This window comes from Phalaenopsis equestris, unplaced genomic scaffold, assembly GCF_001263595.1.
Source record: "Phalaenopsis equestris unplaced genomic scaffold, ASM126359v1 Scaffold209375, whole genome shotgun sequence".
Taxonomy (NCBI): Eukaryota; Viridiplantae; Streptophyta; class Magnoliopsida; order Asparagales; family Orchidaceae; genus Phalaenopsis; species Phalaenopsis equestris.
The window spans coordinates 126358-153020 of NW_018228544.1; the positions used below are offsets into that span (position 1 = coordinate 126358).

Below are 26663 nucleotides of genomic sequence, written 5' to 3' on the forward strand. Positions count from 1 at the left end.
ATTGAGTGATATTGGTCTCGTTGGATTTGTCTTGGCGAGCCGCTTGATTCAAGTATAAACTTGCCAGTTTCTATATTTGTTTGACATTTCAAATGTGTCCAGAAATATTCCAATAATGGTTTAATGACTGGATCTGAGCTTGATTTGACTCAGATTGGACTAGTTTTCATATCATTAGGTCCGTCTCTTCGAGCCGATCAATATGACTATAATTTTGCTGAAATCGAAGTTTAGATGACTTTTTATCAATATTTAAATGTTTTTTGCTTAAAATATCGTCTTGAGATTTGTGTTATGCTTCGAGATTCGTGCTAGATGATGAAAGTTTGTTAGTGGCGTATCATTTCTCTTGTAAGTGTATCTTCTTCGGTGTATCTCGATGTAGAGTTTCTTCGGTGTATCTCGGTATATAGAGAGAAGAAGAGAGAGCAACAAAGTGAGAGAGCTGCGAAGAGTGAGAGATTCCTCTTGTAAGTCGATGTGATCGACTGGTGTAAATTTTTCAAGTAGTAAAATCCTCTGCAACTTCGTGCAATATGCCAAACAATGTAAATCTGTGTGTTTCGCTGAGTTACTATTTTATTGTGTGAATTTTCTCGTTCTATTTTTTGCTTTGTCGATCATTCTCATGTTTGATTTATATATATACCACATCAACTGATATATCTCACAACAACTTGTATGAGATCTTTATTCAAATCTGAGAAAGAATGATGACTGCAAATGAAGTAAAAGTTTTAAGGATCGAGAAATTTGATGGCAGCGATTTTAGTTACTGAAGGATGCAGATAGAGGGCTACCTATATGGGAAGAAACTTCATCTTTCGTTATTGGGGAAAAGATCTGAAAGGATGGATGAGACTGAATGGAATTTGTTGGAGAATTTGTTTCGACAGGTTCTGGGGGTTATTCGATTGGCCTTATTGAGGTTTGTTGCACACAACGTCGTCAAGGAGATGACAACTGCATATCTCATTGCAGCCTTATCAGATATGTATGAAAAGCCTTCGGCGAATAATAATGTGTACTTGATAAAGAAGTTATTCAACTTAAAGATGACGGAAGGTGTTTCTAATGCTCAACATTTTAATGATTTCAATATTATCACAAATCAATTGTCGTCTGTTGAAATTGATTTTGATGATGAGATACGTGCGCTGATATTGTTGGCATCGTTGTCAAATAGTTGGGAAGTCATGATGATGACAGTTAACAGTTCTGCAGGTAAATCTAAGCTGAAATATGATGATATTTATGATTTGATTTTGGCTGAGGAAGTGCGCAGGAAAGATTCTGGTGTATTCTGGCAAGATCTCAGGTACGAGTTCGGCACTGAATGTCATTTCGACAACCTGCTGAAATTGTGCCAATGTTGGCCACATAAAGAGGAACTGCAGAAATCCCAAGAATATAGAGAATGATAACACAAATGTGGTATCTGAAGAAGTACAAGATGTACAGATGTACTAACAAGATGTACTATTGCTGACAGTTCATAATTTTGTTGATGATGAAAGTGAAGAGGAGATTGGGTCCAGGGCATCAATTCATATTGTTCCACATACAGATGGTGGAGAACCACAGAGCTATGAAGAAATCTTGCAAGATGAAAGTTCGAGCAAGTTGGAGCTGACAGAACTTCCACTAGGGAAGACGACATTACACAACAAGTGGGTGTACCATGTCAAGACTGAGCTTGATGACAATAAGAGATACAAGGCTAGACTTATTGAAAAAGGCTTCAGTAAAATGATGATATTTCTCATGCAGTGGGTGTTGTAAGAAGAGACAAGAGTAATCCAGGAAATAACTTGGAGGTGCAAGGCTATTTGGACCCTGCTGATATGTTGACTGAGGGTGTTACTCTTGAGAAACTGAAGTTGGTCTTTGATCTTTTGGAGTGATGACAGAGGCTTTGAGTTGTAGAGGTGGATGATTCATGTTTTAAGAAAAGGGCAACACCGCCAGCGGAGGATATCAATTTGAGGAAGGAGATGTTTATGTTTGTGTATCGGTCTCCAAGTGGGAGATTTTTTGCGCTGAAGCCCGATTCTGATTTCCCGCTCTAGCATCCCCGATCGCGAAATGTCGCGACATCTCCCGCTCCTGATCGCGCAACATCACAAATTGCTCTCGCTTCCCTGCTGTTCGCGAAACCACTCTCGCCTTCCATGTTTCCGTGAAGCGAAGCACCTCTTCGCTTGTTATAAGTCGCGAACATAACATCTTCCTCGCATTTAATCGACTGCGTGGTTCGAAAGAGGAAGAAAGGTATTGCGAGGTATCACGTGACTCTCCTTTAGATTTGGCACGGTACAACCTTTTGTGTTCTTGTTCGGATTCATCGGGATAGATGAAGGAAAGTGCAAGTGTAGTTTATTGCAGCAAAAGGAAGAAGAAAGAGGAAGAAGAAGATTGTTCTCCCTTGGCTTCTTCTTGGTGGCTTATGTCGGAAGATAAATTGGGTTTATTTCTCTTGTAAATTTATCTTCTTCGGTATATCTCGGTGTAGAGTTTCTGTGTAGAGTTTCTTGGTGTATCTCGGTATAGAGAGAGAAGAACAGAGAGAGAAGAAGAGAGAGCAACGAAGTGAGAGATTCCTCTTGTAAGTCGGGACGATTGACTGGTGTAAATTCCTCAAGTAGTAAAATCCTCTGCAACTCCGTAGACGTGCAATTTGCCGAACCACGTAAATTTGTGTGTTCTGTTATGCTATTATTTTTTGGTGTGAGTTTTCTCGTTCTATTTTTAGCTTCGTCGATCATTCTCTTATTTGATTTGTATATACACCACATCAACTGGTATAGCTCACAAGACCGACAAGACGGACCCTATGATACAAAAATTGGTTCAATCTAATGTCAATCAAGCTCAGATTGAATCATTAAATCACTTTTTGAGGTTATGGATCATTAATTGAATGTTCAAATATACTTCAAATTTCATATATTTATAGTCGAATTGAATGACTCGACAGGAGGAATACCACAAGTATAAGATCACTCAAATTTGAGGTCATTAATGCACTCAAATTATAAAAAAACCCCTAAATCAAAGGGGATTGATATAGGTCGTTCTATCAACTAATTGAGAAAGTTATTCGCAAAAAGACTAAAATATCTCTCGCTTAGAGGCTATCAATAGACCATAGACCCCTCTTTTTACTTGATTGGGGGGGGAAGGAATGAATTTCAGAGTCTATTCTGGACTAAAGATCCTATGCTAACTTCTAACATCCATAGTCATTGACTACTGTTATCCACCACCAATGAACCGTTCCTGGCCAACGTCGACCGACCCTACTCCCCGCTATCAAACGCATTTACTTTCTAATATCATATCCCAATATGGTCACAATGTATATCATCATTTTAAAGATTCGATGATAACTTCCCACCTCTATAACCACCGCCAACCTCTGCCGGCTGCCCCTGCTCGCCACTACTGGTCATCCCTATTTGCTAACTCATATTTCAAATACAATCATGATGTATAATGTCGTATTGAGGATCCAACAATAAATTCCGACATTTACTACTTAGACCTTTGTATTCATAATACAGTGATTTTTTTAACTCACAAAGTTTTTTTTTTTTTTTTGTTTTTTTTTTGCTTTGTGTTGTTTAGATCGTCATACTCATAACATGGTGCCTTTTATGGACTCCCAAAGTCTTATGTGAGTTGTATACATAGAAGTGTTGTATTCGGTGAAAACTTTTATCCCTGCTCCTCCAGTTATGAGAAAAAACTGTATATTTCGATGCATACACACTTATAGCAGACTATTTTGACCAAGCTAAACTCGGTGATTTTTTCAGGTAAAAAATTCATGTGTATTTCCCTGCTACTTTCAATTATCTATATGTGTTTAAGTCTTCTTGCAACTCCACGACATTAAAGTATCACTCTACATACGCAATCTTTTTAGCACACAATAAAAATAATAAATTATAAGAAAATAACCGTGACTTCACATGATATAACACATAGAATAAGGCCAAACTCGTGCTTCATGAGAATGCAATTTGAACTCAATTAGGAGTGACAAACGTAAAACACGATTAAGATAAATGACATCTTAAGGACTATCATATTAAGACAAACGATCCCACTATAGCAAGTGTACGAGAGAATACTCATTTAGAAGGTAACTAGTCACACATTTTATCTCATAATAACCAAATGTCCATCGCAGTTGAGAACAACATCAGCTTGACTAACAAATCAGCTTGACTAACAAATCCTAAAGCTAATAAATACAACCATGTTTAAAGCATATACACGAGCAATTTGTAAATATTAGTTTTCATCCAATGAAATTTAAATATTTTATTTCAATGAATGTTTTATCTAAAGTATGTATATATCACTGAATTAATTAAACTATATAACACAGAATGCATGAGGGTAGTATCGATTAAACAAACAAAGTGATGATCATGAGCATGGAAAAAATATTATGTCAAGACGATCAACTATCTGGAATTACGTCACCCGCTGTTGACGTGCATGACAACTTGGCCGCAAGTGGTTGGACTTCCAGTTTTTTGATGTCGGGATGAATATTTTATCTAAGCATTGGCTATCACATATTGTTGGGGGTGACATGATGCACACAAACCTTATCTCCCCTAACTAAGAATTATGTGGTACCTAATCAAGCGCGGCTGATTTTTCTGTTGGGTCACGCTCAAATCAAGCTTGCAAATCATTTTTAAAAAATGCAATTTCTGAGTTATCCACAAAATCAGAATATTCTATTTATTTTCTGGACCGTGTAGACGACGGAGCAACACACAGAAGAGAGATGGATTCAGATTACGGTGTTCCTCGCGAGCTCTCGGTTCTGCAGAAGCAGCGAACTCTTTATCAGCCGGAGATCCCTCCCTGTCTCGAGGTATGGCTTTCATATCTCTCACTCTCTCTCTTATTTTAGGATTTTGGTTTTTCTCTGCTTGTTCTCACTGCACGTCTATCGCTTCATCGCTAGTGTGTTGTTTGATTGAGTTGTCTCATTCATTTTGGTCGAATTGTTGGTTTGTTTGTTTTCTGGGTGTTTGTTGGGATCACAGTGAGCTCTGCTGCTGTGTCTCTCTCAGTCTGTTGGATGTATATTGAGATTTTTTATGTCTTCGTTGTTTTGCAAGTTAGATCATTGAAACTCGTTGTTCTTTAATTACGTATTTGTTTCTGTTTGTTCCTATGGTCTGGGTGGCCAAAAAGGAAGTAATGTCGCTTCGTATTGTTCGACGGAAGGCCTTGGCATCAGAGGAGTTGCTTTGCCCGGAAAATTAGTTTTTTATTCTTTGAAAACATGAAATTATTTTATTGGAAATGTGCTGTGATGCTGTGATACTCATAGCTGTTATTGTGATCTTGCTGCTTGGAAGAGTCACTTTTTCATTTTCTAAAAATTTAGTTTTGTGATGAATAAAAGTTTTATTTATTTTACAGCCGAACTTTTTTACTTTATATAAGTTACGCAAAGAGTGAGGGTCCGTTTGATCACAAGTAGGATCTAGCAAATCCTAGGATTATATAATCTTTAACATTGTTTTACATGGTAGTTGTTAAGTTAAGTATGATGAATAGTTTGACTGTAGATTTAGGATTTAAATGAATTGAGATTTAACTAATACGTTATTATAATTTTGGGATGTGGTGTTAAGCCTAATCTGATAAGAAAATCTCCAAAAAGAGATCATGTGCAATAATAGTTGGTATTATATCAAGAAAACAATAAAAAAGGTATAATGGGCACATGAGATGTGAGCTAATCGAGCCAGAGGAAAGAGCTATAGCTCGGTACTTGGGAAGCTTGAGGATTTCTATTTGCAATGTTGTGCAATTACTGCCATACTGGTTGTTGGGGGATGTTTAAACTTTAGCCTTGAAGGTGGAAAGACAACAAGATAGAGCAATCAATAGTCTTCATTTAGGCATCAACCTTTAGTCAGACAATCACCTGTAGCTACCGTGGCAGACAAAGTTACCTCGGAGGAGTTAACAAGACATGACATGGGAATGAAAAGACAGATCGAAGTAGAATGAAGACGAAAAAGTGCAACACTTTCAATACAATACCTATTAGTAGGGGTTTTAGGTGCCATGACTGTGAACTCACAGTCTCTAGCTGTCTCACGAGCTGAGTTGTCACATTCACAAATTAGGGTGTCACAAGGAGGTAGAGGAGGAGTCAGCGAATAGTCTAGAGGAAGGACTTCAACTCCAGGGAGACGAGGGATAATTGTTAGTCATACAGAGATTTTGCAGTCAAAGCCGAAACAAGATCAATCATAGTTGAGATACAATATCTTTCGCACCAAGTGTATAATAAAGGGCTATGTTTGCAGTTTGATCATCGATAGTGAGAGTTGTTAAAATGTGGTATCCACTCTAATAGTGAAGAAATTGGGATTGGTTGCAGAAACATCTACAATCCCACTCCCTTGGTTGAAGAAGGGAAATGAGATAGGTGTGGATCAGTAGTGCTTGGTCCAAATTCAATTGGGGATCAGTTGCAGGAGCAAGCGTGGTATGATGTGGTTTTGATGGACGCATGCCATATTTTTTTGGGGAGGCTTTGGCAGTTCGACCATAAGACTCAATACTACGTCTTCAAGAATACTCACTCTTTTAAAAAGGATGGGAAACCCATCGTTTTGTTACTTGTTAAGGATGCGAGAGGTGTAGGGAACACCAAGGTGGCGTTTGTCCCAAGGACTACCTTCATGCAGTCATTTTGGGATGCTCTAGTGGCACTGCCATTAGTCCTGCTAGAGGGAACTGAGGGGCGGGAGATATCAACACTACTATAGCCACTATTACATAACTTCTAGGATGTAATGACCAATAGTCTTCCAAAGGGATTACCGCCATTGAGGGACATCTAACACGTCATAGATCTCATACCAGAATTAGTGTTGCTGAATCAATGTGCTTACATATTGAGACATGCAAAATACAAGGAATTGCAGCAATAGGTACAAGATCTCGTCACGAGAGGCTGCACTGTACAAATTTTTTTTTGTGGGATTGTTTTCCCCAAATGTGGATTAGAAGAATTATATAATGAAATGCTAATTATGCCTACATCTCGAATTAATGAAAATTTTATTAATAAGAGCTCTTCAATTGTAGCCAATATTTTATTACGATTAATTTCGACAACTTCAGAAGAAGAAAAAACATTTACCTATTACAGGGATGGTGCAATTTGTTTTTTTTTGCCCTTCAGTTTTACGAGAAAAAGAACGTAGTTAGGAATAGAAAAAAACAACTTAGTGAAATAAACCTACACTTGGTGAAAGTGAAGTTTAGAGAGAGCAATTCTTTCTGTCGTGTATCCTCGATTGATGTTGCATTAGATGCTTCAATTATCAATTAACATTCAACTCAATGTTACATCTATGAGTTTTGTATTAGAGGTCAATATTCAAAGAGAGTATCGGTCCGTGTGTTGTTCCCGCCCTCATGGTAACCAAAAAGGATGTTTCGTAGATGATTTGCATCGACGGTCAACAAGATTACGAGCCAGTACAAGTTTTCCATATTCCGCCTAGACGGTTTCTAGGACTAGCTACATGGAGCCACCATCTTTTCCAAGATCGACTTATGTTGCGGGTATCTCCAGATTCGGATGAGGCCAAGAGCCGAGTGGAAGACCGCTTTCAGGACACGAGATGGTTTATACGAGTGGATAGTTATGCCCTCGACAGTTTCATGAGGTTGATAAATCAGGTATTCCAAAATCACGTCTAGAAATTTGTGGTGGTCTACTTTGATGACATTCTGGTTTACAACTGATCTAAGGAAGAACACTTATAGCACCTTAGGCAGTGTTCAAGGTCTTGCGCGTAGAGAAATTATGTGTCCATCCAAAGAAATGACACTCCATGACATATTAGGTATGCTTTTTGGGTTATATCATGCCTAGTGCAGACATTTAGACGGACCCGACAAAAATCAAGACCATTGTGAGCTGGACCGCACTGCGGTCGTTCACCGAGTTGAGGCAATTTCTAGGACTAGCATTGTTTTGCAGGTGATTCATCAGGAGCTTCAGTACCATCAACGCCCCTCTGACAGATCTTTTGACGGGAGGCATTCCATAGGCTTGAGGCTGCTCAGAATAATTTCAATGCACTCAAGGAGAAGGTGACCCAGGTGCTCGTCTTGGCACTACATGACTTCAACCAGCTGTTTGAGGTAAAGTGTGATACATCTGATGTGGGGATATGAGCAGTGTTGAGCCAGGGAGGTCACACCATTGCCTTTTTTAGTGAGAAGTTGAATGATTTTAGGAGAAAATATTCGACTTACGATGAAGAGTTTTATGTTATTATTAGAGCTTTTGAACACTAGCGCCATTATTCTTTGACTAGTAAGTTTACATTGTTCATGGACTTCAAAGCCTTGAAATTATTTAACAATTAGAGTAAATCGAAGGGCCGACACACAACTTGGGTAGAGTTCTTAGCGTCAAAACCTTGTAGCAGATGCTCTGAGTCTTCGTCACTTGTTGATCACGACGATGCGGACGTTGGTCATGGTCTTTGAGGGAGTAAAAGAGCTATATGAGGCCGATGAGGATTTTCGAAAAATCCGAGAGCAGTGTCAGAAGAAGCCAGCCGAGCAGTACTACATAGTTGATAGTTACCTGTTCTACCAAAATAAGTTGTGCATTCCTAGATGTTCGCTGCAGGAATCTATCGTTCAGGAGAGCTACAGTGGAGGACTCACAAGACATTTTGGCAGGTATAAGACTCTTACACTGATGAGAGAACACTTCTTTTGGCCCAACTAGCGAGAGATGTGGAGCGACACATCAAACAATGCAGGAATTGTTATATAAAAAAATCTAAGGGCATAATGAAGGGTTATGCACTCTATTACCTGTAATAAAAGCCCCGTGGGTGACATTAGCATAGATTTTGTGGTGAGACTTCCGAGGACACAACGAAATAAGGATTCAATCATGGTAATGATAGATCAATTCTCGAAGATGACACTTTCGTACCTTGTTACTGGACACTGGATGCATTGCATGTCACTAACTTATATTTAAGGGAGGTTGTGAGACTGCATGGGACACCCATGATCATCACTTCAGATAGGGGTGTCAAGTTTTCGAATCACTTATGGAGGATTCTTTGGGGAAAACTAGACACTAAGCTTTAATTCAGTTTGACAGTGCATCTCTAGACGAACGGTCAGACGGAGGTATTAAATAGGAGACTTGGAAATTTACTGAGATGCTTCATTGGGAAAAATATAAAGTAGTGAGATTTGATTCTTACTCAAGCTGAGTTCATGTACAACATATTTATGAGTCAGACTACGAGCCACATCCCATTTGAGATTGTGTAAAGGGCGCAACCCACTCACCCCACTCGAATTGGTACCGCTCCTGTCGACGTTAGAGATTAGTGAGGATGCTAAGAAACAGGTGCATGAGATTCAGAAAATCCACGAGGAAGTCGAAAAAAGAGATCACTAAGCAGAATCAAATACCAAGCATAAGTGAACAAAACAAGAAAAAAGGTGATTTTTAAGGAGGGAAATCTAGTGTGGATCTGGCTGAAGAAAGAGAGATTTCCAGGAGGAGCATTTGACAAACTCAAGTCCAAAGCCTACTGTTCTTTCAGAATACATAAGAAGCTGAATGATAATGCTTACAAGATTTACCTGCCAGGGGACTGTAATGGTTCATCTACATTCAATATCGCGGATTTGACACCATACTACAAAAATCTATAAGCTTCGATGGATAAATTCAAAGCTCCTCCAACCTCGAGAGATTGACGCGCAGGGCTTGGCCTGCTAAGCCGACCAACCGGTTCAACAGAGGTTTCAGTCTAGCCTTCTGCTAGACTGCTCGTTTTGTTTTCAAGGGGTGGGAACTACAGCCTCCACCCCCACCCCCCACTCCCCATTTGTTATTTGTATAGGTCGTTTGAGTACTTTAGGATTTGGTTTATGTGTTTCCCGATTTCAGAGCTCATGCCATCGGGCATCTCTTCCCTTGTTACAACTACGTTCGAGGACGGGTGATGCTTCGGCTATATCATACTTCGAGTTGGTGGTTGTTTAGTAAATCTATCGTCGTCTGACATCTCCCATGCTGCCACCCAGGTCCCCCTGCACTTTCTTGTTGTTTGCTAGCTGCCCCTGCACTTTTCTGTTGCCGCTCGGCTGCCCCTGCACCTTTCTGTTGCCCGTCGGCTGCCCTTGCATTTTCCTGTTGCCGCTCGGCTGCCTCTGTACCTTCCCGTCGCTGCTCGTCTTGCCTCCACACCTTCCTATTGCCACTCAGCTTCCTCTGCACCATTCCTATTGCCGCCCTGTCGTCTTACACTTCCGTGCTACTGCCCCTGCCTATCCGCGCCTTCCCTGCCACTGACCAACCCTTATGCTCCCTCCCTGCTACCGCCTCCTCCCTACCTCCACCTAATTGCTACCATGGCATCTCCAAACCATCCCCACACCCACTCTCCAGCCGAAGTTCGACACTTTCACCCTCGCCATAGAGTCTCGTTTCTATTCATGTCATTTTATTTCCAATTTTATGTACTTTTGTTATGTTCTTTTCTAATTTCCAGCAATAATAATCTTATTTCCGTATTTTAGGATTAAATTCAGTATCAACAACATATTATGTTGTTCGCATACAATTGTCTAGAATGAGAGCTCATCGATTGCCAGTCGTAAGCCATATGGAGCCATATAATCTCACATCGGGTCTTGCTTAAGTACTTAACTAATCCTTGCAAGGAATTTTCGGTGGGATACCGCTCTTATATAGGATATTGTCGGGCATTGAGATCCAATGATCATGACCACCAAAATTTTTTTTGGTGCTTTTACATGCATACCACTCAATTCTTATATATTTACATATCTAACACATAAACATTAATAGTTACATTCATAAGACTCAAATCGTTAACATCACATCATAAATATCACTCTTAAACTTTTTAAAAGGCAAATGTATCTTTTTATGCATGAGTTTATAACACCAAGGTGTTATAAATATAAGTATCAAACTTTAGGTGTTATTTCACAAGAATTGTGTGGTATGCATGTAAATTTCCCTTTTTTTTCGGCAAGAAACGTTAGACATCATGGTTCAGACCCATGCAAATGCTAGGAATTTGGTGGTATTTTTTAGAAGTTAAAATAGTGATATTTTTTATTTGATATGAAAGATTTGGGTTTTATAAATGTAAAAAAGCGAAGTTTAGGTGTTAGATATGTAAATACATAGGAATTTGGTGGTATATTTGGAAATGCCCTATTTTTTGGGTGGACTTGAATCATCATTGGGATCCCTTGTTTGGAATCTATCTTCAGATCATGCAAGTTACTAGTAGTCTGCGATAAGTTGTTGAGATCAGTGGCTCGTACTGACTATCTTAGAAAACTAGAATTGGGACCCACACTTTTTAGAAATTCCAACCACTTCCTTATTTCCTGTGATGTCTAACATTTATGGTCCAAAACCATCATCTTATGTACGAGTGGTTAATGACTATTGTGTAGAGACTCAAGAGCAAAGTTCCTAATAGAACTCCAAGCCTTAGGGAAACCTCGTCACGACTTTATCGTCACATACACACAACAGATGCACAAAATTCACTGAATTGCACAAGATCGAACATATATTGAGCCTAAAGGATGTGTGAAAATGCAAACTTTTCTGGACGACCTTCGACGATAAAAAAAACCGCGTCAGCGAGTCCGAAACACCAATTTTAGTAGAAAAGGACACCCATATTGCCATATTTTTGACACGAAAAAATTGACACGTAAATCGATGAATTCGCCAAAATGACCTCTGACGGTGAAACGGATCATGCCAGCGGGTCCGGAATGTCAAAAATACCTAGATAGGACATCCATATTCAATATGTTACGACGCACGAATAAAACACAAATTCAATTTTTATTTTCTAAAATATTAAATACTTTTTAAACTTTACCCCTAAATTATAATCCCATTAAAACTTAACCCTATTTAGGTTCTCACCCGCACCCTTCACCATCTGTTCGACCCATTCACGGATTCGAACAGGTGAAGCGCTCGGCTCTCCCTCTCGCCCGTGCCCTAGCTTCCATGGTTGATCCACGCGACTTTCCTCTGCCGTTCGAGTATGCGGCGCGCTCTCCCGTTTCTTCCCCTTCTTAATGTGGCAAATTAGCCGACCGGTTCTCCAATTACAGGAGGCAAGCTGACCGACGCTTCTCCTTCTCGAGGCTATACGTTCTCCTCATTTATGGTGTTGATTCCTTCCTTCGCTCGATTGGTTGGCTAGGGCGGCAAACATGTGGCTTTTCTTTTCGTTTCTCTGGTTATTAGCTTACCGTGAGGATTAGGAGAGGGGTTGTTGAAAATTTTGAGAGAGAAAAGAGATGGTTTTTGAGAGAAGAAGACTTGGATTTTTTTTTACTGTTGGGAATGCTACTTCTTTCTGTTTTGTTGTTCGAAGGAAGCTCTTCTTCCTCTCTGTTGGTCGATACTCTCGTGGTTAGAGCTTGTCGAGCCGGGAGCTAGAAACCGTGGGGGCTAGCAAGGTCTTCAAGAAGGATTTCTGTCGAGGTGTTTCTTTCAATTTATCTTTAGTGCTTTGCTTTAAATCTGCATTAAAAAGGTATTATTCTCTTCTCCTCTATTTGACAGTATTTCAGATGGCATGAAAATACTTCCTATCTCATGAGAAAGCAAGATTTGGGTATATTTTGAAGTTTAAGCATGAATAATCTATGAAAATATGGAAATGGAGCATGATATTGGCTTTTTCCTTTTCTTTTCTGCTTAAGATACATAGAAAGCATGTTTAGGATCATTCTTACATGCAAATCTTTTTTTTATAATCCTGTTATTTCTATATTTATATGCGGGAATTTGCTTCGATGCTTTGGATAATGGTTTAAGATCCTACTTATGCTATTCTGTTTTCTGTTGTCTGTCCCTATTCGAAGCATACATATTGAATGCAAATTTTGGGTTTTGATGTTGCAAGGAGGATCTGTTTTGGCCCATATGGTGGGCTTGAGTCTAGTTCCTTTTTGATTAAATGGTGGCTGGAAGTATTTCCCTGTTTCCCTATATGGACGTGTTTTCGGCTTTTGCCCCTATGTCGGGCTGGGTTTTTTCCTTTGCTGCTTGGTTTCTGCCCTTTATTTGGGCTCGGTTTGGGTTCCTTTTGGTGATTTATGTTTGCTGAAATTTTTTACTGTTAGAACCATTTCTCTGACTAGGTTTGCCCTTTTTTTGGGCTCGGTTTTGGTTATGCTTTTGCTATTCCCTGATGGAGCTCGATTTACTGGAGAGCTCGGTTTTTTTTTTTGCTATTCTGAGAACATTTGTTATGTTGCTTATCTCTTCGTGTTGGGTTCGGTTGGGCTAGAAACTTTGGATATAACGCTTCCTTTTGAAATTTTTGTGGGTAATCAAGTTTGTCATCCCAAAATTCATAAATTTCGATATGTACCACTATGTGAGAATGTTTAATGTGAGCCGTATTTGATGTTTATGACCTTTATGGTCTTCCTCTTGCTCTCCCTACTCATGGATCTATTTTATAGTGGCTTTGGTTTGCTGCCTTAGCCGTAAGCCTCACTTGGTGTTTACTGCCTTTATGATTTTTCTCTGGTTGTCCTTGGCCGTGAGCTGGATTTGAGGCTGGCTTGTTTTCTTTGTGATACATGTTGCCTTACCTGTGAGCTCTCCTCTCCTTTTGGCTTTACCAGTGAGCTCTCCTCTCTTTTGGCTCCTACCCGTGAACTAATTGGAGCTTGGTTGTGCTCCCTGCCGCCTTACCCGTGAAATTTCTTCTCCTTTTGGTTTTACCCGTGAGCTTTAACTTGTGATCTCTTGGTGGAATGAATTAGGCTGGTGGTTGTCTCTTTCTATTACCTTGAATACTCTATGGATAATTTCATGTTTATGAGATAAAAAAAAAGAAAAGAGCTTTTGATTAATGTTGGAGTTGAATGGAATTGGTATTGGCATAGCTTTTTGGAAATTTAGAAAGTTATTCCCTATGGATTATTCTCTCTCGCTTTGTGACATATGAAAAGTTCTTGAAACTTTATTTCGAGAAATCATGAATTTTATATAAATTGAATTCATAAAATTGTCATGGGTTGATCCATTTATGAAATGTCAGAAAATGATATCCTTCTAGGATTGATTCAAGGATCTTGGGCTCTATTTTTAGGTCTTTTTGATATGACTTTGAGGATTGCTCCACCCTTTTTCCTTCGATCTTTTGGGTAGATCAGTTTCTCCTCTCTCTCATCCCCATTTTTGTTTTTTTTTTCCTTGCTTCTTGGTTCGATTTTTTGTGCTTATGTCTGATACATAAGTGCTCATGTATAGCCTTTTGTTATATGTGAAACCATCAATTATATGTGAAACTGTTATATGTGAAACCATCAAGCAAGGTCGCAAGTAGGTCGGTTTTGCTTTGGGGTGTAGGGCGATGATGACAAAGACACGTCAGTGGTAGAGTAGAATGATATCTCATTCTACAACACAAGGACTCAATTCTAGGACCTGATAAACTATAGGATAAAAGTATCATTCACCGACATAAGACTAGAGGGGGACCCGTATCTTCTTAGGTTGTTGGTAGTCCTAGGCTCAGTGACGTGATCGACTTATGGACAATCATTTTTTTTTCAAAATTAATAAAATAAATTGATAAGGATAGATGCAATATTAAAAAAAAATATTTTCATTACAAAATCAAATTAAAACAACTTGTCTTTTGTATGCCTGATATACATATGCATGTTAAAAATATGCATGTTAAAACTTAAGTTTATGCATGTTAAAACTTAAGTTTTAAAGAGGTGTTACAAATTGGGTTGTCCATTTGTTGATTGCCGATCCTGGGCTAAAGAATACCCTCATAAATTAGGTTCATTAGGACATTCTTCTAGTGGAGTGTCGGGCTTTACGTATCCGGGTGACCGAGTAGCCTTCGATGACCCTCGAATACAAATATATATATACAAATATATATGAGTCTAGCCCCGACCCGAGTGCTTGCGGTTCCCTCTTTTCAGATTTTTTTTATGTTTTCTTGGAATTTTGGACAAAACACTCGTGGGATTTTCTTCGGGGTTTTTCCGAGATGATTATTATTTGTCAATTTTTCTGAATCTTTCATCGTGGATTTATTCGTCGATTTTCTCGAAGTTTCCAAACAACTTTCTTTATACAGTGAATAATAGCTAGTTTAAAGGAGCAGCAGACTTCTCAAATTTACAGGTGTGATTTACCTTGCTGTATTTTTTTTTAATTTATTTTCTAGCATGCTATATTACTTTCCCAGCATGTTATATTGCTCTTTCTAGCATGTTACACTCTTCTTTCAGCATGCTATATTGTATTTTTTTTCTACTGTACACTATATTGTTATTTTCTTTTATACTGCATGTTTAGTTATTTTGATACATACTATGCCTTAGTTTAAGATAACCTAGTGGTTAGGTTCGTTTTCAAAACTAAAACTAAACCTGGAGGTGCTACGAGGAGCCTGGAGCGAACATCGTGGGCAGCATGACGAGGAACAACTTCAAGGTGGATTTGCAGCAACAAAACATCAAAACACATCACATCACCTATCACTTTATTTAGTTTAAATAACAACTCACAGGATCACCCTTTAGGCTTTTGTACAATTCTGTTGTGCAATTATAAGTTCTATCACCTTAGGATTCTGAGGTTACCGTGCGGTACGGTGTAAATTCTCATATCTTTTTAGACTATTTGCACAGTCCGATATTGTGAAAACATAAGTCCTAAATCCAAAATAATTTGCAGGATTGAAATATCAAATTACATCACTTCAAAGACATAAAGCCGAACATTAGGATAGTTGAGACATCTCCGGAGTTTCTCCTGGATCTGTGATGTCTACTATTATTCATTCCTTTGAATTCCTTAAAATAATTGTTCATATTTTGAGTCATTCCCATTTGATTGTCTCATGTCCAATCGTGAAAACCTAAACTTTGAAATCTTGAAGACAACACCACCTGATCTTAATCGAGATTTTTCTTTAGTGACCCCCAGTCATTTTAGATGTAATTAACTATAGGGGTTTGCCTCTATAGGGAACCTGAAACCTAGATAAAATAAACTCTATCTAATTTTTTATGTTATGTAGGGGAACTTGTTAGCCTTTTTATAAAATATTTTGCAGATTAAAACGGATGCCACAAATTCTTTAGTCTAGGTGATTGAATCCCTATTACAAGTGATATATTTATTCTTCGAGATAAGTGTATTACTTTTAGTATTGTATTCAATCATCTAAACTATTTAAAATGTGAGACCCGTTTAGTCTCTCTTATTTTAAAATTAAAATGTTACTTTTAAAAATAAAAAGAGTTATACTCATATTTAAATTATTTTCAAAATTACAAAATCATCACTTTTTCAAATCACGAAGTTAAAATGGCCGACAAGGGGGTGACTTTGAATTGGAAAATGGAAAAAGTTGATTAAAATAATAATTAAAGAATAACTAGAGTAATTAATTTAAATTGCCATTGTTTGTAGATAGGTAAAAATTAAAGGTACTTGAATACAGAACTCAAAAAAATCTATTTTTTTCTCAGAAAAAAGATAATACTAGAGGAGGCTTTTACAAATTAATAAAAAGATAAACTCGTGCTCTTTCTTTTTGTATACTTAAATTAATCTACGTTTGTGGTGGCACGATGAATCTCTGGCTACTTTTTCTAACGTTTTCTCCTAATCTTTATCATGTACAGGGCACTACTGTGAGGGTTGAATTTGGCGGTGGAACAACTGGAGTAGATCCAGCGGGTGCGCATGTCATCAGCCAAGCTTTCCCACACACCTATGGTCAGCCTTTAGCTCATTTTCTGAGAGCAACATCCAAGGTTTCACGTGCTCAGATCATAACCGAGCATCCATTCAAAAGGTCAGCCTTCTTGTTTGCTTTGCTTATTATTTTTTTGGGAAATTTACATATCTAGCACACAATTCTTATGTGCTTACATAGCTTACATATCTCACACCTAAACATATCTCACACCTAAACTTTCATATTTACATACATAGTACTTTGGTGCTTCAAACCTCTGCATGAAAATGTGTGTTTCACTTTTAAAAAGTAGTAACAATGCTATTTTTGATGTGATATTTAAGATTTGAGTGCTATGTGTGTAAATAATAAAGTATTGGTGTTAGATATATAAATACAGAAGACTCGTGTGCCATGTATGTAAATGCCAATTGTAACTAAATCTATTTCCTCTATTTACTAGGTTCTCTGTGTGTAAAAGTTTAAGATGCCCTAGCAGATTGGCTCTATTTCATGATTTATTTTTATATATGTTTCAATTGCCTTTTTATTGCCCTCAGATGTTCTTGGTTAAGTTTTGCTGTTGTGATATTTTATCATCTTCTTTTAGAGTGGGCGTTGTGTTTAGTGGAAGGCAGTCTCCAGGCGGACATAATGTCATTTGGGGTCTTTACAATGCTCTGAAGATTCACAATACCAAAAATGTTTTGCTTGGGTTCGTTGGTAAGTATCTTGTTCGTCATATTTATAAGTACATTCATTAATATGGAAAATATTCTTAATTTTGTAGCGTTGTCACAGTGAAATAACGAAGGGCAAATCTTATGTGACTGGGATGTACTTATATCGGTAGCTTTGTAGTTAGTAGCCAATGAATATACATTTATTTTATGCTATAGATTTTTCTGTCTATCATGTTCTAGAAGTTGATTTGACTGAAGTTGAGATTCATAAGTTTGATGCACATCAAGGATACGTTTGCAACTGAATTAGCTTACCCAGGATGCAAGTCTACTTGCGTGGTTTGTGACTTTTGCTCCTGTATTGCATCACAGTTGCCATTATTCTCTGGAACTGGATTTGCTAAAGTACTATTTTGGTTAAAATGAAATCATGATAACCATCAAGCTATCTTGCATGCATTACCCTATTCATCTTTTGTCAGCAAATTTATTTGTGGGTAACATCAGGGCCGACTAATGAAAATAAGTCAAGTTAAAGAGAAGCTCTGAAGTTTCATTAGACTGGGAAATGGTTTGATTTGTCAGGCTGATCCTCTAGCCCACTATTTATACGTTTGTGTTAAGCCTCATTGCTTTAGGAAATAATATATTTAAACAATGGAAGATTTACATCCAAAATGTATAACCCTCCTCCCCCCAATTCTCATCATTTATCAATATTCTTCTTCGTCATATGATCTTGAAAAAAATCACAATTATGATAAGGGAAGAATAACATATGACAATTGAGAGCATGTGTAATCTTACTAACAGAGAAAATATTAAAAGAGAATTGAGGTAAACTAAGGACAAATGTTAAAGGTAATATAGGTGTAACATTAATGATACTAGAATTGAGAACATTAAAAATAGATCCATCTGTTAAGGTGACGGAAGAAAGATGTTTATGAAAGGTGAAAAAAGGTTTTGGATTACCTATCTTATGATATATGGCATCAAAATCAATAACCTATTATGTGGAAGAGAAAAGAAGACAAGCATTGTTGTTACCTAACTCAACAAGAGTAGTGATAAAAGGAGATTTCGGGATGCTTCTTGAAATTGGATGAATTTTGTATATTCATATGCAGAAATTGAGAGAGTTTGACTTTGTGAGGCCTCATTAGTAGTGACCATGTGAGCTGACTGTGACCTAGAATTCTTCTGATTCTTTTTGAGCAGCTGCTGACGCGTTCTCTTTGTATGTCCAGGGTCATTACAGTAGTAGCGAACTACTTTCAAGCTTCAATTTCCAGAACTTGGAGTTCTACTTCTATAATTGCTTTGAGAATGAGTTATACTGATGTCTGTATTTTTCTGGCTAGCAAGAGCATTAAGTTGTTGTATGAATGAAGCCTAGGGACTCGAAATAATATGCGACACTCTAGCATAAGCTTTCTTCAGAGAGTAACCCCAGTGTCAGATAGATTTTATGATTTGACACCTTCATACTTAGAGTTAAGGCCAACTGTTTAACTGTCATTTGTTCTCTTTGAGCCTATTGAATTTGAACATTAGTACTGAAGGATAATAGTAAATTCAGTTCTTCATACACACACTTAAAGTGCATGTGGGAAGTTTTAAATGATCGTTCCTCTTGTTCAGCTCCGTAGAACTCTTTGCATACATCAAAGATTCGAGAAATATTTTCTCCCAAAAAAACATAAATTCCAATTCCTCCATAGCATCTTTAACACATTAATAATGAGTTATATGACCAAATTGATAGATTCAATAGAGTTTTGTATTCGTATCAACAGCTGGGCATCAACTCTTTTACACTTAGATTAATTCAAATTAGTCTTAACCGAGGGATTATCAATGAGGTGATTCTTATGGGAAATACTTCTTAAGTAAAGTTTTACAGTTTTGTTCCAATAAAATAATTGATGTTATTTAACTTTTTATCCGTTATTTTAGTCACTGAGGAAATCAAACTTGTCATAACATATTTTTGTTCCACAATCATGATTCTCACCAAATATTCAAGGAAATTTACCTATTGCTAAAGGAGGAGTCAAAGGGCGAGACGAACGTCACAAACGGACGATGCCGAGCCTTAAGAGACCAATTACTCAATGACCAACAGTTCAACAATTACCAAAAACAAAACCGAAGGAACCGATGAAACCGAGGAAGCAAACAAAGCGGCTTACGAAATCGACCTAAGCAAATGAAGCCGAGATGCTGATCAGGATTAAGATGAAGTAGATCGAAGTAGATGATGTCGATCAGGATGAAATGCAGCAGAATGGCGCAGACAGAGCGGATGAACCAGGGAAGCATTGATCGATGCCCTCATCCTATTGTGGGATGAAGGCGGAGCAGATGAAGTTGAATGATGCAAATAAAGTCTCTGATGCTACGTGAAGGAAAACTTCTTTTTTTCTCTTATTCACCAATTGAAAATATATGTTACATATTTATGTACACTAAGAAATCTATAGATTATGCATATTTCTAATAAAGGAAAGATCTGCAATTAGATCTCCTCTAATTAGGTTACCTATCTATTAGATTTTCTATAATCCAACTTCATAATATACAACCATCATATCTATTACTTTTCATAACAATCTTATACAACCATCATATCTATTACTTTTCATAACAATCTTAAAATATCTTTACTCTTAATTTCTATATTTTTATTCTTGTTTGTCTTCTCCATTTTAGCCTTATTCGCATTTTAAATATAGCAGTAATTGCCTTTCAAGGCAAGCCTTTAACTTTGTTGACTTTTTATACACATGTTGTAGTTGAAGAGCAATTCATAAAAAAGAAAAAAACAGCCTGATCTATGAATTTTACGGCCATGTAATTTTTTATCACCAAAGGGACAAAATTGATCCTTTGTATTTGTGGATCCCTCAAACTTTTCCTTAATCTTGAAGGGTTCTTTTTTCTCCTTTTGATTCAAGATTGATTTAATGAAGTTCTTGCACTTAATAGTTTTTCTGTTTGGTTGTTCTATATTTTTCATTATTGCCATCATCCATGGCCTTTTCAAACTATTTGGATTAAACCTCATCTTTCATTCATTCCTTTTAAGAGTTGCATCACTTAATTTGCACAGTTCTTCTGTACAACTTGTAGCCATATTTTTTGTTGGCCGACTCATGCTCTTTTTTCGAACATATACATTAAATTTAAATAGTTATCTTATTGTTGCAACTTCTACCCACCATCATATATGTACAAATTTATTACATTTATTTTTCATTACCTTATCTTCATTAGTTTATAATCACTAAATAGGACGCAATGGAGAAAAAGGATTAATGTAGCCGACCCCACGTAGTGGGATTAAGGCCTTGTTGTTGTTGCTCATATAATCATTTTTTAAACTGTCCTACCTATTTTTTATCATACATTAATCTTAAAATACTTTTATTTGTTGTCACATTTAACTTTGCTATCATTGACATCTTATAGTAGAACATTCTGATCCACGTAGGATTGCTAATCTAATTGTAGATTCATCGTAAAATTTTTCTTTTCGTTATTGAGAAATTTCTCTTGTTACAAGAAACTCATGGAGCACTTCATTAAAGTCACCCAAATTTGATTTTAGAAATTATAACTTCATCTATATCCCCATTCTTCTATATAATAATTCCAAGTCTTACGATTATATATTATTTGATTTTCTTCTAATGCTGATTGACAATTATTATGTTTCATTTCCGCTAAAATTGCAAATCATATACATGGTATTAGTTCTATTGATCCTGAGTTCCTGCTATTTTAAAGAACTCATCAATTGTAACTTCTCACTTGTCCCAACAAATCTTCATACAATTTTATCTGTCATCATGCTGCATTCGTATTCCCCACATATTCTTTTTTCCAAAAACAATTGTTTTGATAGGCACACTTCTGTTTTATTTACTTTTTAAGCAAATAAATGAAATGTAGATTGCAGGATATTTACGTGCGGCATTGATATTGCCCAAACTGTTTAATCATTTCTTTTTCTTGTATTATTACATATAGGTGGGACTGAAGGCTTGTTTGCACAGAAAACCTTGGAGATCACAGATGAAGTTCTTTCCTCATACAAGAATCAAGGTTTTTGAAGAAAGCCTGCATTGATTCTTGGTTCTATAATGTCCATAATTTGTGTTTTTAATTTTTTTTGTACTGAATTCTTTAGGTGGTTTTGATTTGCTTGGACGCACCGTCGATCAAATCCGAACTATCGAGCAGGTTAATGCAGCGAAGGCTGCCTGTGATGCCCTGAAATTGGACGGTCTTGCCATAATTGGAGGTAATTTAGTTCTTGATTTTTGTTCTGCTATTTCACTTTCTAGAGTAATTTTATCTGCTGAACTCTTTTTTTTTTTTTTTCTGCTTTTCAAGGAGTTACATCTAACACAGATGCTGCACAGCTTGCTGAGACTTTTGCAGTGTCAAAATGTCCAACAAAGGTACTGAAATGCCACAGTATCTGTATGTTATGGAGTGCTACAGGTCCTTTTTTCATATTGTGTATAAACTTTGTTTGTTTGAGTATGCTTCCATGCATTTAGATGTAAGTGTCCACATAATATGGCTTCTTCACTGATTTTCTTAGGTGCTTAAGTACACGCATTTTAAGCCATGTTCTTTATTACATCTTAAATTTTGTTCTTAATTTTTCTTTCTGTCATTTTACTGAAGGCTTAGAACTTTAAATGTTCTCACAGGTGGTTGGTGTTCCAGTAACACTGAATGGGGACCTTAGAAACCAGTTTGTTGAGGCAAATGTCGGGTTTGACACTATATGTAAGGTATGAAAACCATTACATTATTAAAAATGCATGCTGTTTTACTTCACTATATCATAAATAAGCCCGATGGCTATTTATCCCTTTTTATACTTTGCTTCTTGTAATTTTTCCATGTGCTTGGTGAAAACTATCTTCTTCACCGTAGTGGATATTGACCTGTTTCAATTTCAATTTGCAACAAATATATCCATAATTATTACACCTTTATCATTTTTTTTTTCTTCTTTGAACTTTGAAAATGATGCTTCATAGTTATTCATGTTCCTGAATTTGGCTGATTACCTTATATTGTCTTCTCATCTTTTGACATCTAATTATGATAGAATTGCTTCACTATCAATTATGCCTGCATTCTTATCAATGTTTACTTTGTCTGATTTTCTCTATACAGGTTAACTCACAACTCATAAGCAACGTCTGTACTGATGCTTTATCAGCTGAAAAGGTAACTAATTCATTATGGAATAGTTTGTTTTCGTGCAATTATCATTCGTGTAAGATATATATATATATATGATTGTAAAGTTAACATATGTTGTTGCCAGTATGAGATCTAGTTAAGAGGTTTGAAATTTTGATCTTATGTGTCTGCAAGACTGCTTTATTGTTCTATACAGACGTGCTTCTCAAGTGTTAATGTAACTATCACTCCACCGTCCACAATTTTTCGTGCCTTGTGTATTTTTCCAATAAAATATCCGAGTCTGCTTGATTTTTTTTTTCCATTCATGATGCTTTACTTTTTCTTTGCAGTACTATTATTTTATTCGCCTGATGGGCCGCAAAGCTTCTCATGTAGCTCTAGAATGTGCTCTCCAATCACATCCAAACATGGTATAGTTTTCTACTTAGAACGAAAACTTCAGTCAGTACATTAATGTATCTCTTTTCATTTTGTGAATTAATATTGATTGTCATGTTGCCAGGTTCTTCTTGGTGAGGAGGTAACTGCCTCAAAACTTACTCTTTTTGATATTACAAAGCAGATCTCGGATGCTGTTCAAGCCAGGGCAGATCAAGGTTTTATTATTTTGATTTTGTACATTGTGTTGCAGCTTTCTATTAGGTTTCCGTATCTTCTTTGGCCTCACACTCCCCCTTCAAAAAAATTAGATTTTCTATAATATCTTATGTTTCCATGGTAGGGAAGTTCCATGGGGTGCTTCTTATCCCAGAGGGTTTGGTAGAGAGTATTCCCGAACTGTATGCTCTCCTGCAGGTATTGTCCACCTAATTTTTGGTTGGATTCCTTCATTTGACATCTCAGAAATACTACTCTCTTATCATGATTCTCTACTTATGCACTGCTGTTGCTATAATTATTACAGGAAATTCATGGTCTTCATGGCCAAGGTATTTCGGCTGAGCATATCTCCACCCATCTTTCTCCTTGGGCATCTGCATTATTCCAATTTTTGCCACCATTCATCAGGAAACAGGTTAGATTTTGTGTTTAAGGATGATATCCTTCTGTTCTAAGTGGCTTTTGTGGTCATATATTATTAAGGCTATCATGATGCAGTTGCTTCTCCACCCTGAATCAGATGACTCAGCACAGTTGTCTCAGGTGAACTTATCATCAGTTGGCTGTAATTTGAAGTCTTTTTTATTATCTTATAAAATATTCTTCGGTTGTACATAGATTGAAACAGAAAAACTTCTGGCTTATTTGGTGGAGAACGAACTGAACAAGCGAACGGTGAGCATCCTACGCCTTCTACTCTTAGTAGATAAGCTTTTTAGGAACATTGCATTTTGTTTGCATTTTGTTTTGATTTTCTTGTATTGTTTGATTGGGGCCTGAAACCTAAACTTATCCATTTATTCTTTGGGGACGAGTTTATGTAACCTATGATTGTATAACTTTTTATAATATCTATGACTCATTGCAGCTCTCTTCCTTAACACGATTAATTAATCATTGTGCTTAATTTTATTCCCATCTTTTCGTGTATGCACAAGCACATTTCTCTAAGCTCTCAGAATTTCTTTTTTGTTTCATTTTATATGTCCTTTCCCTTGTCACTTTTAATGTATTTAACCTTGTCTGTTACAGAAAGAAGGAAAATATAAAGGGAAGAAATTTAATGCAATCTGTCACTTCTTTGGCTATCAAGCTCGGGGCTCTTTACCTTCAAAATTTGACTGTGACTATGCCTACGTAAGTTTAAATTTAGTGTTGTTTTCTCTTCATTTTAAAATTATGTTATCATGCAGTAATTCAAGGAATTAGACGTATTACAGGTTCTTGGGCACATCTGTTACCATATTCTTGCAGCTGGTCTTAATGGCTACCTTGCTACCGTTACAAACCTGAAAAGCCCCGTGAATAAGTGGAAATGTGGTGCTGCACCAATTACAGTTATATCCTTGCCCATTCTCTTTGTTTTCTGATGTTTATTAACTTGCAATTTTTAATATTCAGACCATATGAGAATACTTTGTTTGTTGCTGCTAGGCAATGATGACCGTAAAGAGATGGTCTCGGGGACCTGGTATAAGTGCAATAGGGAAACCTGCTGTCCATCCTGCTTCCGTTGACTTGAAAGGAAAAGCATACGAGTATGTTTTCTAATAATTATTTTAAATTTAACTTGAACTTAATTCGGGATCAATATGATCTTTCTTAAAAGTTTTTAGCAAATGGTTCCTCTTTTATCAATTTTGGCCTTAGCCCAATTATATAGGGTCAGCTCTGTAAGAATTCCTTTCCATTCATCATTGTAATGCTGCCTTTGTTGGCAAGTCCAATGTATCTAGATCTTTAAGTAAAACCTTAAGCCATATTATCTTGAGCTGCATATATACATCCTACTCTTTATGTTGGTTCTATTTTACATACACAAATCACAGTTTATTTTTGTAACTGCAGTTTTAGAAGGTTCTACTCCAATAGTGTTTGTGTTTGTTTTAAATTGATAAAAAGGTTGAAATGATCATTGAATTATTTGTATGGGACCCTTCGAGTCTTAATTATTGTGTTTAGTTTAGCCACTGACTTCTCAAATACGGGTTCTTAGATTATAATTGTACAGATTTAAGGAGTTGATGGACTCTTTTGAATTAGATTTGAGTAAAGGGGCTAAATTGGACGCATTAGATAGTCTAGGATTAAAACAATATTCCCTAAATAGTTAAGTGATACCTAGATCCTAAGAAGTAGTTTGAGGATCGAGTCTAATGGGGAAAAGTTGTAGGATGCAAAGAAAATGAAAACCGTGGGAAGTTTTGGAAAGATTGAAAGAGTAAACAACTAATCATGGTGGTTGTCCGGATAGAAAACAGCATGAATGGTAGCAAAGACAGCAGGAGCTGTAGCAATCAGCTATGTTGGCAAGGCTTGGATGTCTAGGGACATGCACCACCACTTCTCGAAAAAGCTACAGACACACTTCTATACGAGAAAGGTGATATCTGTTGAGAATTGGACCTTATTTAGGATCCTATTGGTAAAAAGGGAATGTTGAAGAAGTCTAAGGACGTATTTATAAAATATTGTTATACCCTATTTAAGCTCATGTTACAAAGCATATTTTGAACCATTCTTTTTTTATGGTATCAGAGCCCTAAATCTAGCAGCCATCACAGCCCTCATTGATGCTGCTCAATCGCGGCGAGACCCAGAACTCCGATGTTCCCTCTTCGGTAGTGATCCTCTTACGTAGCGGGAACGACACCGACGTCACGGGTGTGACCCGCCGTTGGAAGGCTTCCATCTTTCTCCGCATCCGAATCACAACCACCTTGACAAAAATTAATGGGTGACAATGAGGGATCATGTCGTTACAATCACGTTAGCGCTAACTAGGAAGGCAAATACAAGATCGCGAGATTGCGACTGTCGCCCTCGGGCATGCGAACTGACAATTCCTTCGGCTTTGAGCGGCTCAATGCAGGGTAGCGGTGAAGCGTGCTTGAAACCAGTGCAGTGGAGGAGAAAACTTTGGTTCCACGTTTGTGAGAGGATGTCGGCACAAAAAAGAAAAGAGGTTGTTTGGGGGTCGCCCGTAAGAAGCTGTCGGCAGCCGGAATTGAAATCCCATCGCCCGCTTTGGAAGGACGTTTTAATTTATATATATATTTAGTTTTAGAAAACTATGAAATCAAAGTGACCCCATATTTTTCATAGTTTAAATGAAAGAGCATTGTACTTCAAATCCTGTATCTATCCCAAAGGATAAACACAACACTTGAGGATGAGGCTCGATCAAATAAACTAAGGAATATATGACATCCATTTGGTCTGTGAAACCATTATATTTGCCAACAAGTTCCCCTATTTAATATAAAGATTAAATAGGGTTTATATTAAGCTGGGT

At 37.1% G+C, this 26663-nt stretch overlaps 1 protein-coding gene across 1 annotated transcript in view; it reads left to right on the forward strand.

The window, feature by feature from the left end:
• The first annotated feature begins 4741 nt into the window (after positions 1–4741).
• LOC110036627 (pyrophosphate--fructose 6-phosphate 1-phosphotransferase subunit alpha-like) overlaps positions 4742–26663 on the forward strand; it is a 35540-nt gene continuing 13618 nt past the window's right edge. The window contains exons 1-17 of the mRNA XM_020741115.1: positions 4742–4897; positions 16795–16967; positions 17461–17573; positions 21569–21643; positions 21729–21842; positions 21935–22002; positions 22261–22344; positions 22736–22789; positions 23098–23178; positions 23271–23364; positions 23490–23563; positions 23673–23783; positions 23867–23911; positions 23987–24043; positions 24401–24505; positions 24589–24705; positions 24803–24906. Coding sequence (XP_020596774.1) covers positions 4808–4897; positions 16795–16967; positions 17461–17573; positions 21569–21643; positions 21729–21842; positions 21935–22002; positions 22261–22344; positions 22736–22789; positions 23098–23178; positions 23271–23364; positions 23490–23563; positions 23673–23783; positions 23867–23911; positions 23987–24043; positions 24401–24505; positions 24589–24705; positions 24803–24906 — 1559 coding nt within the window. The 5' untranslated portion in view covers positions 4742–4807. The remainder of the gene's footprint in view (positions 4898–16794; positions 16968–17460; positions 17574–21568; positions 21644–21728; positions 21843–21934; positions 22003–22260; positions 22345–22735; positions 22790–23097; positions 23179–23270; positions 23365–23489; positions 23564–23672; positions 23784–23866; positions 23912–23986; positions 24044–24400; positions 24506–24588; positions 24706–24802; positions 24907–26663) is intronic.